The following is a 16,228-nucleotide window of genomic DNA, read 5'->3' as shown; positions in this document are numbered from 1 at the left end:
GTGAGATAGGGGAAAGAGGTAGGGTGCAGGTAGGGAGAGAGGTGGGGTGCAGGTAGGGGGAGAGGTGGGGTGCAGGTAGGGGGAGAGGTGGGGTGCAGGTAGGGGGGGAGGTGGGGTGCAGGTAGGTGATAGAGGTAGGGTGCAGGTAGGTGATAGAGGTAGGGTGCAGGTAGGGGTGAGAGGTGGGGTGCAGGTAGGGGTGAGAGGTGGGGTGCAGGTAGGGGTGAGAGGTAGGGTGCAGGTGGGGATTAGAGGTAGGGGAGGGAGCTGGGGTGCAGGTAGGATGCAGGTAGGGGGAAGAGGTAGGGTGCGGGTTGGGGTTACAGGTGGGGAGCAGGTAGGGGAGAGAGGTAGGGGGAGAGGTAGGGTGCAGGTAGGGGGGGAGGTGGGGTGCAGGTAGGGGGGAGGTGGGGTGCAGGTAGGTGATAGAGGTAGGGTACAGGTAGGTGATAGAGGTAGGGTACAGGTAGGTGATAGAGGTAGGGTGCAGGTATGGGATAGAGGTAGGGTAAAGGCAGGGGGAGGTAGGGTGCAGGCAGGGGGAGAGGTAGGGTGCAGGTAGTGGGAGAGGTAGGGGCTAGAAGTATATCTGTAGGGGCTAGAAGTAGGGGGCAGGTAGGGGCAGGTAGGGGCAGGTAGGGGCTAGAGGTAGGGGGTAGAGGTGGGGTGCAGGTAGGGGTTAGAGGTGGGGTGCAGGTAGGGGGTAGAGGTGGGGTGCAGGTAGGGGTTAGAGGTAGGGTGCAGGTAGCGGTTAGAGGTAGGGTGCAGGTAAAGAGGTAGGGTGCATATATATCTGCAGGTATATCTGCGCATAAAGGTGTATTTATTGTCAAATGCACAAGTACAGTGAACTGCTTACTTGCTAGCACAATGAGGTAGGTGATAGAGGTAGGGTGCAGGTAGCGGTTAGAGGTAGGGTGCAGGTAGCGGTTAGAGGTAGGGTGCAGGTAGGACCTAGAGGTAGTGTGCAGGTAGGACCTAGAGGTAGGGTAGAGGTAGGGCCTAGACGTAGGGTGCAGGTAGGGGATAGAGGTAGGTTGCAGGTAGGGGTAGAGGTAGGTTGCAGGTAGGGGTAGAGGTAGGTTGCAGGTAGGGATAGAGGTTGAGTGCAGGTAGGGGAGGGGTAGGGTGCAGGTAGGGCGTAGAGGTAGGGTCAAGGTAGGGGAGGAGGTAGGGGAGGGGTAGGGTACAGGTAGGGGTTAGAGGTAGGGTACAGGCAGGGGATAATAGAGGTAGGGTGAGATAGGGGAAAGAGGTAGGGTGCAGGTAGAGGGTAGAGGTGGGGTGCAGGTAGGGGTGAGGGGTGGGGTGCAGGGAGGGATTAGAGGTGGGGTGCAGGTAGAGGATAGAGGTGGGGTGCAGGTAGTGGTGAGAGGTAGGGTGCAGAGGTAGGGGAGGGAGCTGGGGTGCTGGTAGGAAGCAGGTAGGGACGAGAGGTAGGGTGCGGGTAGGGATTAGAGGTGGGGAGCAGGTAGGGGAGAGAGGTAGGGTGCAGGTAGGGATTAGAGGTAGGGTGCAGGTAGGGAGGGGTAGGGTGCAGGGAGGGGATAGAGGTAGGGTGCAGGTAAAGAGGTAGGGTGCATATATATCTGCAGGTATATCTGCGCATAAAGGTGTATTTATTGTCAAATGCACAAGTACAGTGAACTGCTTACTTGCTAGCACAATGAACTACAGTTAAATTAAAGCTGTCTCAGAGGCTGGCTACTGAAAAGTGTTGAAAACTCCCCAACACCTCATACTAGTCAGATCTCTCACTTCTTATGACCCTCTATCATTTTACCATACAACACCATATACTTGTGCTTAAATTAATCCATTTATTCAGATCTCACAGAATCTCATTCAGACAACACTGATGTTGATATGATGGTTATTATATCAATATCTGCGCATAAAGGCGTTTCCACCGCCATTTCTCGCATTATTAATTTTACAGACACAAAAAGATCCCACCTTACCTAGCGTATTTAGTTTTGTCGACATTTGGAAAGTTTACCGACAAATGTGTTGTTTCCATCAGGCATGTCCTGACATTTTTGTACTTTACTTGCATAACAAGGTTGGATAGAAACCTGGCTAGTGATGCTAATATACATTATTACATTCAGTAATAAGCTACAGTCTATATGAAATTCCACCCTATTACTATAGTATACTAGGGAGTAGAGTGCCATTTCAGACACACTTCAGAGACACATGTTAATGTACAGTGGTTGAAAATGTTGCCAAGGGTTACGGGGTCAAATGAACTCTGACCTCAACAGAGAGGTTGTCCTGTGTCTGTGTTGTCACAGGGTCCTGTTCTTCAGCGGATGGAGGGATGTTGTAGAAAACAGAGGACGGAAAGACATAGGAGAGAGAGGAGCAGGAAGACGAGGAAGAAGGAAGTGATGTGGGAGAGAGGGTTGGAGGAGGAGAGGGTTTGAGGAATTTGATGTCAGGGGCTTTGATTTCAGTGCGTCTTATCTTGAAGGTCTCTGTTTCAGGAAAGAAAGAGAGAACAGCAGACATGTTTTATATTTCAGCGTCTCAGCTTTAGTCCAACTCCTTTCCAGCCGTCTATTTTCACTGATTCTTTCATCTCGTTATTCAGTGATTCAATCTTACTTCTCGTCTTTAGCCCCGGAAGTCTGTGCTTTCTCTTTTTGCTCAGACGAATTTTATGTTTCTGAGCATAACTGTCCAGAACTCCAAGTGACTGAGAAAGAGAGGGTGTGTAGAGAGAGAGAGAGAGAGAGAGAGAAAGAGAGAGAGTGAGAGAGAGACTGAGAATAAGAACAAGAGAGTGAGATTTTGCAGTGAGTGTTTATATACCAGGGCTCTCCAACCCTGCTCCTGCAGAGCTGCTGTCCTGAAGGTGTTCAACCCTAATCTAGAGCACCTGATTTTAATAATTAGCTGGCTGATAAGATGAATCAGGTTAGTTACAACTGGGGTTGGAGCAAAAAACCTACAGGGGGGGTTAGCTCTCCAGGAACAGGGTTGGAGAGCCCTGTTCTATAGACAGAGGCCTTCAACAGCACTTTAAATGACTACAATGCCCACAATCCCACCGTGTGGCTCACCTTAACACAGGAGAAGTCAAGATGGTCCTTTGATTGGTTCCTTATGGGGGATTTACAGTCATGGATGTTCTTAGATATGGATCTGGAGTGGTCCAACTCACTCTCCTCCGCTGCATCATTGTCCAATAGTATCTTCGGTTTGATGACAGCAATGGCATCGTTTCCAGTGTCATTGTTGTTGTCTACTTCCTGTTGTCTGTTGTCCGATTGGTTGTCCACAATCTCATTCGGACTTGTTTGGCTGAAGTTAACATCCTCATATAAAGAATGGCCTATGTTGAACGCCGTTGGAGAGGTGCGACTCTGGTTCAGTCTTTAATTGGTCGCCTTCATCACCACCGTGTTGGCTAGCAGCCTCTGATTGGTAAACGGACGGCGAGGGGGCGGGACTGTCCTTAATGGACAGGAATGGTGACCACTCCTCTCCTGTTAGAATCTCATCCACCAAGCTGATGGGACTGAAGTTGAACTTGAAAGAGCTGAAGGAGCTGTAAAATAGAGGGGAAAAAACATTGAAGTCAATGGTTTCGTCACAAAATAGCACCCTATTCCCAATATAGAGCATTACATTTGAACAGGGCCCTGATCAAACATAGTGCACTATTCACCATATTCCCTATAACACCATATTCCCTACAACGTGCACTACATTTGACCACTACATTTGACCTATTAGTGCACTATATAGGGAATAGGGTGCCATTTGGGAAACAACATATATTTTATGTCGTCATCTGTCATGGGTTGATGAAACCAGTGGTCACATTTCTTTAAACAAATATATTGTGGCAAACCTCTTCAAAGCTAGGAGCGTTTGTCACAAATTAAGTGGGAAACTGTCACCAAAGTCAGCCCAGAATTAAAGTTATTTCGAACATGACAGTACCTGTGTGTTTGTTTCTCTGTCCTGGTCCACCCAGGCCTCAGGTAAGGTCAAGGATAGCAGGGTTGGGTACACAAATCTGGTTCTCGGTAGGTCCAGGTCTATACGCCAACAGGTAAGTCCAAAACAGTCCAGGTCGTACACGGTAAATCCAGCCAATGTAGATTGTCTCTTTCTCTATGGTTCATAGATCCTTTCCGCCCTCTCTCTCTCTCTCTCTCTGGTTTTTCTTGACCCTTTATCTGTGGGTCGGCTCCACCTTCTGAGGGTTCCCCTTGCTTTTGGGAATTGTAGTTTTGGCAGTCGGCCATTTTGTGATCTGTAGTTCTGATCGGGGTGGCCATTTTAGTGATCGGGCAGAGCCCGTTTATTAGTTCTGCCCTCACATATCTGCCATTTATCACTCGACCCCCTTCTTTGCCACACATCTCCCCCCCTAGATCCGACCCCCTAGGTCGGGCTACCGCAGCAAAATATGCGTGCATGAGGGATAACCCATCCACATTTCCCATTTCCTTTCCTGCTCTGTGTTTCAAGTCAAAGTGAAACGGTTGGAGACTCAAAAACCACCGCATCACCCGAGCGTTCTTCTCTTTAGCCCTATGCATCCAGGTGAGTGGTGCATGGTCACTGATGAGGGTGAAGTGGCACCCCAGCAGGTAGTATTTCAGGCTTTCCAGAGCCCACTTTACTGCCAGCGCCTCTTTCTCAACAACTGAGTAGTTGGTTTCCCGTGGTTCCAGCTTCCTGCTTAAAAACAGGATGGGGTGTTCCACCCCTTCTACCTCTTGGGACAGCACTGCTCGCAAGCCGACCTCTGAGGCATCCGTCTGAACCACAAACTCTCTCTCAAAGTCTGGTACCACCAGCACTGGATTACAGCAGAGGGCCTCCTGTAATATCCTAAATGCTTTGGTGGCCCTTTCATCCCACTTGACCATGTTTGGCCCTCTGGCTCTAGTCATGTCGGTGAGTGGGGCGGCCACTGTGGCATAACTTGGGATGAACTTCCGGTAGTACCCGGTCAGCCCTAGGAAGGCTCGAACCTGCTTCTTATTTACTGGTTTCGGCCATTCTCTAATTGCCTCCACCTTCTTACGTTGGGGTTTGATTAATCCTCTTCCCACGGTGTATCCCAGATACTCCGTTTCCTCTAACCCCACGTAACACTTGGCAGGGTTCGCCGTGAGCCCTGCCTTTCTAAGGGCGTCTAACACTGCCTGTACCCAGGGTAAGTGGGATACCCAATCTGGGCTGTAGATCCCCACGTCATCTAAATAAGCTGCGGCGTATGCTTGGTGTGGTTTTAGGACCTTGTCCATGAGCCGTTGAAAGGTGGCTGGGGCCCCGTGTAGGCCGAATGGCATGATGGTGTATTGAAACAAACCGTCAGGGGTTGCAAAGGCTGTCTTTTCTTTGGCCCTGGGGGTCAGAGGAATTTGCCAGAACCCTTTTGTCAGGTCCAGGGTCGTAATGTACCGAGCTTTACCAATTTTCTCCAGTAGTTCGTCTACCCTGGGCATGGGGTAGGCATCAAACTTGGAGATTTCATTTACCTTCCGAAAGTCGTTACAGAACCGCAAAGACCCATCGGGCTTGGAGACCATCACAATTGGGCTAGACCACTCACTATGTGACTCTTCGATCACTCCAGCTGTCAACATTTTCTCTGTCTCTGCTCTAATCGCTGCCTGTCGAGCGTCGGGTACCCGATATGGCCTCATGCTCACTTTTCTCCCTGGTAGGGAAACGATATCATGAGCTGTAACCTCAGTTCGGCCGGGTACCTCTGAAAACACATCTCTGTTTTTCTGGATCAGGGTCTTTACTTCCTGTACTTGTGCTGGGGACAGAGTAGGTGAAATATTTACTTCGGCTGTCTCCTGAGTGTGTGTGGGGTACGTGACCATTAGTGTTTGTCTCTCTCTCCATGCTTTTAACAGGTTTATGTGATAGATCTGTTCCTGGGGCTGTCGACCTGGCTGTCGGATCCGATAATTAACTTCTCCTATTCTCTCCAGTACCTCATATGGTCCTTTCCATGTGGATAGTAGTTTGCACTCTACCGTGGGGATCAGCACTAACACCTTATCTCCCGGTTGTCCGAAGGGGAATGGCTTCTGGGTAGCGAGTGGCATAATCTAGAATGACCAGAATGTATTGGTGCCCTCTGGCGGATTTGGGAAGTGGGCCCACTATATCCATCGCTATCCTCTCAAATGGCGTTTCGATTATGGGGAGTGGCACTAACGGGCTTCTAAACCCTGGTCGGGGAGCTGTTACCTGGCACTCAGGGCACTCTCCACAATGCCGAGCCACTTCAGCCTGAATTCCTGGCCAGTAAAACCTCCTTACAATCCGGTCTCGGGTTTTATCGATACCAAGGTGTCCACCCAGAATGTGCCCATGAGCTAGATCCAGTACTGTCTTCCTGTACCGGGTGGGGACCAACAACTGTTCCACCACATCAACCCCTATTTTTGAGACTCTGTACACCAAACCATTTTTCATGATGAAGTGGGGAAAACTATTAGGTATCATCCCATCATTTATGGGAGTACCATCTACGACCTGCACGTCTGCTCTGGCTTGCTGCAGGGTTGGATCCTGGTGTTGGGCCGTCCCGAAATTAGTCATGGACCCTGCCAGGTCTGCTGGTTCTAGATAGTCGTCCTCTGGATTCAGATCGACCCCAGCCCCACTAGTACTGGGCTGTTCATTATCAACGAGGTTTGCCACTTCATCCTCATCCTCCCCTACTAGTACCTGTGAGGTTGGCCCCTGGGAGACCTCTTTTCTTGGCCTTGGTTGAAGGCCCCATAATTCTTCCTGCTTGGTCAGGGTTGTTGGCTTCTCAAATATGCCGTTCTTTTGGCCTAACTTCGCAAAGTTAGGAAAGTATCTACCCAATATTACATCATATGGCATCTTTGGGACCACGCCGACCTCATAATCCAGCAGACCGTCCTCTGTTTGTATGCTCACTAATGCTGTGAGGTACAGACGGGTATCCCCATGAATGCACGTAACACTGATATCCTGACTTGTATCCAGTTTATGAGTCGGCACTAGGTTTGCAACGACCAGCGTTAGCATACTGCCGGAATCCAGTAGTGCTTCAACCTCTTTCCCTTCAACCTTCACCCTGCACATATGTTTGTTTCTTGATCTTTCAAATACAGTGGTTACCACAGGACATGCATACCATATCTCATCTTCTTTTTCACCGAGGTTACATTGCATTGGTTCTTCTTTAATAGGGCAGTAGGCTGTAATATGTCCCGGTCGATTAGAATTGTAACAGATAATAGGGTTTCGGGGGGGAGACCTCCTCAACCCCCAGTCCCGGTTTCCGGCTTTTTCCTTAGTGTCTCAGCCCGATTCTGATTCTTTCCTCATGGCCCCACGCTGCTCTCCTCCCCCTCCACCTGTTGGGACAGTATTACCCCTAAACTTTTTTTTTCTTTTTTTTTTCTACCTAACCAGCGGTATGGTTAATGCAGTGCACACATATAGTGCATTACATTTGAACAGGGCCCTGATCAAACATAGTGCACTAGTTTTGGCAGTAGTTTTGGCAGTCGGCCATTTTGTGATCTGTAGTTCTGATCGGGGTGGCGATTTTAGTGATCGGGCAGAGCCCGTTTATTAGTTCTGCCATCACATATCTGCCATTTATCACTCGACCCCCTTCTTTGCCACAATATATAATAACACTTTTCACAAGTATGTGGTACATTTTCACCACTCTAGTTAGTAAAAACTCAAAACATATCATCTAAAAGGCAGTTGTTTCAAAACTTTAAGCACATTTCCAATTGACAAAGTACAACACACAAAAATTCCAAAATTACTTTTTCACCACACTTAATCAGTGTTTAATAGTAATAGCCTTTCACAATGCAGTGTTCACATTACTTTTGATATGATTCTGTTCTCATTTGTTAAAATACATTGTTCTGGTACTTAATCCAACTGCTCTTAATTGATTATCACTTCAACATTTGGTAAACCTATATTCTAATTTTGATAACTACAGTATAAAAATGTATGTTTGTAAAGTATAAACATATAAAGTATAATATACACTGAGTGTACAAAACATTAGGAGCACCTTCATAATATTGAGTTGTACCTCCTTTTGTCCTCAGAACAGCATCAATTTGTCGGGGCGTGGACTCTACAAGGTGTAGAAAGTGATCCACAGGGATGCTGGCCCATGTCGACTCCAATGCTTCCCACAGTTGTGTCAAGTTGGCTGGATGTCCTTTGGGTGGTGGACCATTCTTGATACACACGGAAAACTGTTGATCATGAAAATCCCAGCAGCGTTGCAGTTCTTGACACACTCAAACTGGAGCACCTGGCACCTACGACCATAACCCAAGGCACTTAAATCTTTTGTCTTGCCCATTCACCCTCTGAATGGCACACACACACACAATCCATGTCTCATAAAAATCCTTCTTTAACCTGCCTCCCCTTCATCTACACTGATTGAAATGGATCTAACAAGCGACATCAATAAGGGATCATAGCTTTCACCTGCTCAGTCTATGTTATGTAAAGGGATGTATACTGTAATGTACAATTATGATGATGGCTATAATGATTTCACTCTACTGTATTTTAAAAATGTTTATCTGATATTGACAAGAACAAATATGTACTGTATGCAACAAATGCATCACCTACACAGTGAGAATGGATCCAAAATAAAAAAAAAATTTTTGTTCTTCTTGCAGGGGGGGGTTCACACGGGTCCTACAATGCTGCACATCTCATTGAGTTCCTCCTGTCAAGGTGAATGGGTCACCTATGTCGTTGTGTGGGACAATTCACCACATACTTGTGAAAATAGCACCAAAGCGATTGGAAATACAGTGAGGGAAAAAGTATTTGATCCCCTGCTGATTTTGTATGTTTGCCAACTAACAAAGAAATGATCAGTCTATAATTGTAATGGCTGAACATGTAACTGGGGATAAGTAGAAGCTGACGGTCAGATCAGAAAGTGCTGGAAGGGAGATATGATTCTCTGCCATAGGGTTGGCTGTGTAGACACCTATGCCAAACTCCACCACCCCTTTTCTATTCCTAATCTACCTTTTGCCCAGACAAGCGTTCAGACAAGCGTCCTACCTACATGTACAAAATAACTCGACCAACCTGTACCCCTGCACATTGACTCTGTACCGGTAGCCCCTGTATATAGCCTCGTTATTGTTATTTTTATTGTGTTACTTTTTATTTTTCTATTTTACATTAGTTTATTTAGTAAATATTTTCTTAACACATTTCTTGAACTGCATTGTTGGTTAAGGACTTGTTGTATTCGGAGCATGTGACAAATAACATTTGTTTTGAAATATAAACCTCTTGCACTGTCACACCCCCCCCCCCCCCGTCCCGTCTCTCTCTCTCTCTCTCACACTGACTCTTTCTCTCTCTCAGGTATGATATCCGTATCTACTCCAGCTTCCTCCACCTCCATGGAAAGACGTTTGACTACAAGATCCCCTACTCCACTGTGCTGCGTCTCTTCCTGCTACCACACAAGGACCAGAGGCAGATGTTCTTCATGGTGAGTACTACTGGTGTTTGAATAGTCATCACACGTAAAGACCTCAAGATTGCATACCATTTGTATACAAATGTCTGTCTGTCTCCCTCTCACCTTCCCTCTCTCTCTCTCACTTTCTCTCTCTATCTGTCTCTCCCTCATTCCGTCCCTTCCTCTCTCTCTGTAGATCAGTCTAGACCCGCCCATTAAACAGGGGCAGACACGTTACCACTTCCTCATCCTGCTCTTCTCCAAGGACGAGGACCTCAGCCTCTCCCTCAACATGACAGAGTGAGAGAGAGAGAATGAGAGGGAGACTGTGAGGGGAGGGAATGAGAGACATTGGAGTATGAGAGAGGAAGAGAGAGAGATGTTATACCTTTCTCCCCTGTATATAGCCCCATTACCGTTATTTTATTGGGTTACTTTTTTTATGCCTTTTTTTTAAAACTTGAGTTTATTTAGTAAATATTTTCATAACTCTATTTTCTTAAAACTGCATTGTTGGTTAAGGGCTTGTAAGTAAGCGTTTCACGGTAAGGTCTACACCTGCTGTATCCGGCACATGTGAAAAATAAAGTTGGATTTAATTTGTAAGTGTATGAGAAGGAATGGAAAATATTAGAAGATATTGATCAGATTAGATAATTAGGTGTATATTTCATGCTTTTTGTTTCATTTATTTCTATTGTTTGTCTTCCTCTCTCCTCACACCTCCTCTCTCCTCTCTCTCTCCTCTCTCCTCTCTCTCTCTCTAGGGAGGAGGTGGAGAAGCGTTATGGGGGAAAGCTCAGTAAGAACATGTCAGGTTCTCTCTATGAGATGGACGGCAGGGTGATGAAGGCTCTGGTCAACAGGAAGATCACCGTGCCAGGAAACTTCCTGGGGTAAACACTCACACGCACACGTTTACATGCATACGCACACACACACAGAAACTTCCAGGAGTAAACACACATTCATACACACCCCTCTAAGACAAGACTAAACAACATGAATGTCAGCCGCGCGCAGTAGTCGACAAACTGTGCCAAATCCACATGTAAAATCAGCTGGAAATGAACGGCACATGACGTACGTAAGTGACATAAGTTCTGTGGTCAGAGCCGATAGGACAGCCACCTGCTGCATACAGCCGACGTTCATATCGGTCTGTCTCGTCTGCATCACACTCTCATTACACTCTAAAATAGAACTTTCTCTTAAAACTCTCTACCTCTCTCCCCTCCAGTCACTCGGGGACCCAGGGTATAACGTGTTCCTACAAAGCATCGTCAGGCCTGCTCTACCCTCTGGAGAGGGGTTTCGTCTACATACATAAGCCCCCCGTACACCTGCGCTTCGAGGAGGTGCTGTATGCCTTTTAGTTTTTCTTATGGGACATTCAAGTATCCCTTTTTTTGGGTGTTCTTTCATTCCTTCATGCGTAGGCCTACATTGGACGATAAAGTAATCTTCTACTTCTTCTACTCCTCCTCCTTCTTCTTCATCCATCCATCCAGGTGTCGTGTGTGAACTTCGCCAGAGGCACCACCACCACGCGCTCCTTCGACTTTGAGATCGAAACCAAGCAGGGCACCCAGTTCACCTTCAGCAGCATCGAGAGGTGACGGATACACACACACACACACACACACACACACACACACACACGCTAAACTCACACTTAAACACTCACACACACTTATGCATGCACACACCTTTGTCATGTCTCTCACCTTTCACTTCATGCTCTTTCTCTGTCTTTATCTCTCTCGTGCTCGTTCTATCTCTCTGTCAGAGAGGAGTATGGGAAGCTTTTTGACTTTGTGACCGCCAAGAAGCTCAGCATCAAGAACAGAGGATTCAAAGAGGTAAACATCTCACCTGTTCACCTGTAAACTACACTATTTCACTCTTTCATTAGATGTGCTTTCATCCCTTCATCCGCTGACCTGTCCTCTCTGTTTCTCTGTGTTGTGGTCTGGTAGAAAAAGGTTGGTCCTGTACGGAGGTGGTGGTTTGGTTTTAAACTGCATGGTGTGTGATTTGGGAGAATGGTATGATCAGGATTGGGGGTATTAATTGCATTGCCTGTCTCTTATGGAATTGGGGTGGGAGGGAGGAGTCTAAATCTGTGTATGTTATTACTGATGATAAAGCAAATTAACACCTGACTTGGTAAGTGAGTCAACATTTTACATGTTGTTCACTGTGTATATGTATATTTCCCAGAGTTAGTTAGCATCTTTACATGGGTTGTCTGCGTTTTACAATTAATGATATTGCTGTGTATTACTACAGTACTACTATATATTTACTATGACACTACTGTGTATTTACTATGATACTACTGTGTATTTACTATACTACTACGGTGTGTTTTTGTCCTGTCAGGGTATAAAGGGTAAAGATGACATGTTGGAGGACTCAGACGAGGACCAGCACGATGCCTACCTGGAGAGGATGAAAGAGGAGGGCAAGATCAGAGAGGAGGCCAATGACAGCGATGACTCCGATGGAGAGAGCGGTGAGTGACAGGAGGCTTGGCCAATCAGAGGGCGAGAGCAGTGAGTGATAGGAGGCTGGGCCAATCAGAGGATGAGAACCGTGAGTGACAGGTATAGCTGAGCGATTATTTAGGTTGGTTCAGTTTCAGTTTGATTATTAAAAATCATGGTTTTTGATTTTGGTTTAGATTAATTTTTTTAAACATTAAATGCATAATGCATAATGCATTATGTTTTTTTTTTTAAATACCTCGCCAAGCAACTGCTCTCTACCCCTCTTGATAACACATTATTCTGTCTCTCATGTCGGCCCTGACCGGACAAGTAGGCGCGCAATGGATCATGGTCATTGTAGTTAATTACCATGTTTACTGCACTAAACAGTGTAGAATATTGGCCTGTTGGAAATTACAACTCCTTACTATATCACACAGTTCGGGCTTGACCTGATTTATCTCTAGAGTAACTGCACCTTGGGATCACAGAAAAAAACGGAAAGAAATGGAACTCAAATAATTGAACCGATGTCAGTCAATTAGTTCAGAGGGTTAGAGCGGTGAGTGACAGGAGGCAGGGCCAATCACAGTTCTTTCTCTTGTCTTCCAGATGAGTCTCTTAACCCTGGAGAGGAGGAAGATGACATAGCGGAAGAGTGCGTATTAGTTTTCAATCCATCACTCCCTTATCTTTACTGTTTTTTATCAGTCAATTTCTTTCACATTCCCTTCTCTCTTCTCATCCTGCCTCCCTCTCGCTCACTTGCCTTCATTTCTTTCACTCTCCCACTTTCTCTTGCTCTCCCCCATCACACTCTCTCTCCCCCTCCCCGTCTCTCTCTTTCTTTTTCCTTCTCTCTCAGGTATGACAGTAAGGCATCAGCCAGTGACAGCAGTGCAGAGGAGGGAGACAGTGACAGAGAGAAGAAGAAGAGGCCAGCCAAGAAGGCCAAAGTAGTGAAGGAGAGGAAACCACGCAAGGTAAAGGAGGGGGGGAGGAGAGAGAGGGAGGAGAGGTAAAACTAAGTACTTCATCTGAAATGAACCCTCCCTTCCTTTCTATCTCTCAACCTCTCTCCTCTTTCCTCTCTTTCTCTACCTTCACCTCTGTTTTTCTCCCTCTTCCCTTCCTCTCTCCCTCCCCCTTTTCTCCCCTCTCCCTCCTTTACTCTCTCCCCAGAAGAAGCCGAAGGACAGTGGCGCCCCCAAGAGGCCGATGAGCGCTTATTTCCTGTGGCTGAACGCGAGCCGCGAGAGCATCAAAGCAGAGCACCCTGGGATATCCATCACAGAGATCTCCAAGAGGGCCGGGGAGATGTGGAGGGAACTGGGGAAGGAGCACAAAGTGGTGTGAGAGAGGGAGGGAGGGGAAGAGGGAGGGAGAGAGAGAGAGATACCAGTACTGCAATTGTCCTCCTCTCATCCTTCCCTCTTGTCTTTCTTTTGCTCTCCCTTTCATTAGTGTGTGAAAATGTAGTTCATTGTAAAATCCATCTTGTTGAATTATTGACTATCTCTGTCTTTCTTTTTCTCCGCCCCATTCCCATCTCTCTCTCTCTCTCTCTCTCTCTCTCTCTTTGTCTCTCCCTTTCTCTCTCCCTCTACCCTTTTTTCTCTCTGTCAGGAGTGGGATGGGAAAGCGGAGGAGGCGAAGAAGGACTATTAGGTAGCGATGAGGGAGTACAGAGAGAGTGGAGGAGGATCCTCTGCCCCCTCCAAAAAGTACAGTATCATGTCCCAGTTAAACACCTACAGTTGAAGTCGGAAGTTTACATACACCTTAGCCAAATACATTTAAATTCCGTTTTTCACAATTCCTGACATTTAATCCTAGTAAAGATGTCCTGTCTTAGGTCAGTTAGGATCACCACTTTATTTTAAGAATGTGAAATGTCAGAATAATAGTAGAGAGTGATTTATTTCAGCTTTTACTTCTTTCATCACATTCCCAGTGGGTCAGAAGTTTACATACACTCAGTTAATATTTGGTAGCACTGCCTTTAAATTGTTTAACTTGGATCAAATGTTTAGGGTAGCCTTCCACAACCTTCCCACAATAAGTTGGGTGAATTTTGGCCCATTGCTCCTGACAGAGCTGGTGTAACTGAGTCAGGTTTGTAGGCCTCCTTGCTCGCACATGCTTTTTCAGTTCTGCCCACAAATTGTCTATAGGATTGAGGTCAGGGCTTTGTGATGGCCACTCCAATATCTTGACTTTGTTGTCCTTAAGCCATTTTGCCACAACTTCGGAAGTATGCTTGGGGTCAGACCCATTTGCGACTAAGATTTAACTTCCTGACTGATGTCTTGAGATGTTACTTCAATATATCCACATCATTTTCCTTCCTCATTTGCCATCTATTTTGTGAAGTGCAACAGTCCCTCCTGCAGCAAAGCACCCCCACAACATGATGCTGCCACCCCCGTGCTTCACGGTTGGGATGGTGTTCTTCAGCTTGCAAGACTCTCCCTTTTTCCTCCAAACATAATGAAGACCATTATGGCCAAACAGTTATATTTTTGTTTCATCAGACCAGAGGACATTTCTCCAAAAGGTACGATCTTTGTCCCCATGTGCAGTTGCAAACCGTGGTCTGGCTTTTTTATGGCGGTTTTGGAGCAGTGGCTTCTTCCTTGCTGAGCGGCCTTTTAGGTTACGTCGATATAGGACTCGATTCACTGTGGATATAGATAGTTTTGTACCTGTTTCCTCCAGCATCTTCACAAGGTCCTTTGCTGTTGTTCTGGGATTGATTTGCACTTTTCGTACACCAAAGTACATTCATCTCTAGGAGACAGAACGCGTCTCCTTCCTGAGCGGTATGACGGCTGCGTGGTCACATGGTATTTATACTTGCGCACTATTGTTTGTACAGATGAACATGGTACCTTTAGGCGTTTGGAAATTGCTCCCAAGGATGAACCAGACTTGTGGAGGTCAAAAAAGAAATTCTGAGGTCTTTGCTGATTTCTTCATATTTTCCAATGATGTCAAGCAAAGAGGCACTGAGTTTGAAGGTAGGCCTTGAAATACATCCACAGGTACACCTCCAATTGACTCAAATTATGTCAATTAGCCTATCAGAAGCTTCTAAAGCCATGACATAATTTTCTGGAATTTTCCAAGCTGTTTAAAGGCACAGTCAACTTAGTGTATGTACATTTCTGACCCATTGGAGTTGTGATACAGTGAGTTATAAGTGAAATAATCTTTCTATAAACAATTATTTGAAAAATTACTTGTGTTTTGCACAAAGTAGATGTCCTAACTGACTTGCTAAAACTATAGTTTGTTAACAAGAAATTTGTGGAGTGGTTGAAAAACGAGTTTTAATGACTCCAACCTAAGTGTATGTTAACTTCTGACTGTACATACTACACAGTCTTACAGAAAAAGGTTCTGGATAGAACCAAAAAGGGTTCTATGCTTGCTTCATACAGTGCATTCGGAAAGTATTCAGACACCCTTCACTTTTTCCACAATTTGTTACGTTGTAGGCAAAAAAAAAGGCAGCCAGCTTGGAGTTTACCAAAAGGCACCGAAATGACCCTCAGACCATGAGAAACAAGATTCTCTGGTCTGACGAAACTAAGATTGAACTCTTTCGCCTGAATGCCAAGCGTCATGTCTGGAGGTAACCTGGCACCATCCCTACGGTGAAGCATGGTGGTGGCAGCATCATGCTGTGGGGATGTTTTTCAGCTCCAGGGACTGGGAGACTAGTCAGGATCGAGGGAAAGATGAACGGAGCAAAGTACAGAGAGATCCTTGATGAAAACCTGCTCCAGTGCTCAGAACCTCAGACTGGGGCGAAGGTTCACCTTCCAACAGGACAACGACCTTAAGCACACAGCCAAGACAACACAGGAGTTGCTTCAGGACAAGTCTCTGAATGTCCTTGTACCCGATCAAACATCTCTGGAAGGACCTGAAAATAGCTGTGCAACGACACTCCCCATCCAACCTGACAGAGCTTGAGAGGATCTGCAGAGAAGAATGGGAGAAACTCCTCAAATACAGGTGTGCCACGCTTGTAGCGTCATACCCAAGAAGACTCGAGGCTGTAATCGCTGTCAAAGGTGCTTCAACAAAGTACTGAGTAAAGGGTCTGAATACTTATGTAAATGTAATATTTCCATTATATTTTTTTTATACATTTGCAACATTTTCTAAAAACCTGTTTTTGCTTTGTCATTATGGAGTGTTGTGTTTAGAATAAGGCTATAAC

At 46.1% G+C, this 16,228-nt stretch overlaps 1 protein-coding gene across 1 annotated transcript; it reads left to right on the top strand.

The window, feature by feature from the left end:
* Positions 1-5,424: 5,424 nt before the first annotated feature.
* LOC106591826 (FACT complex subunit SSRP1-like) lies at positions 5,425-13,777 on the top strand. Its single transcript, XM_082973787.1, is given in 12 exon segments — positions 5,425-5,477; positions 9,406-9,535; positions 9,702-9,805; positions 10,273-10,401; positions 10,746-10,863; positions 11,017-11,120; positions 11,295-11,367; positions 11,891-12,023; positions 12,610-12,655; positions 12,863-12,980; positions 13,183-13,347; positions 13,624-13,777. Coding segments are annotated over 12 exon segments (1,308 nt in total). The 3' UTR covers positions 13,759-13,777.
* Positions 13,778-16,228: the final 2,451 nt, after the last annotated feature.

Source organism: Salmo salar, chromosome 04, assembly GCF_965601325.2.
Source record: "Salmo salar chromosome 04, fSalSal1, whole genome shotgun sequence".
NCBI classification, from domain to species: domain Eukaryota; kingdom Metazoa; phylum Chordata; class Actinopteri; order Salmoniformes; family Salmonidae; genus Salmo; species Salmo salar.
Note: the sequence above shows the minus strand (reverse complement) of the source record. Positions and strands in the feature narration are given on the sequence as shown.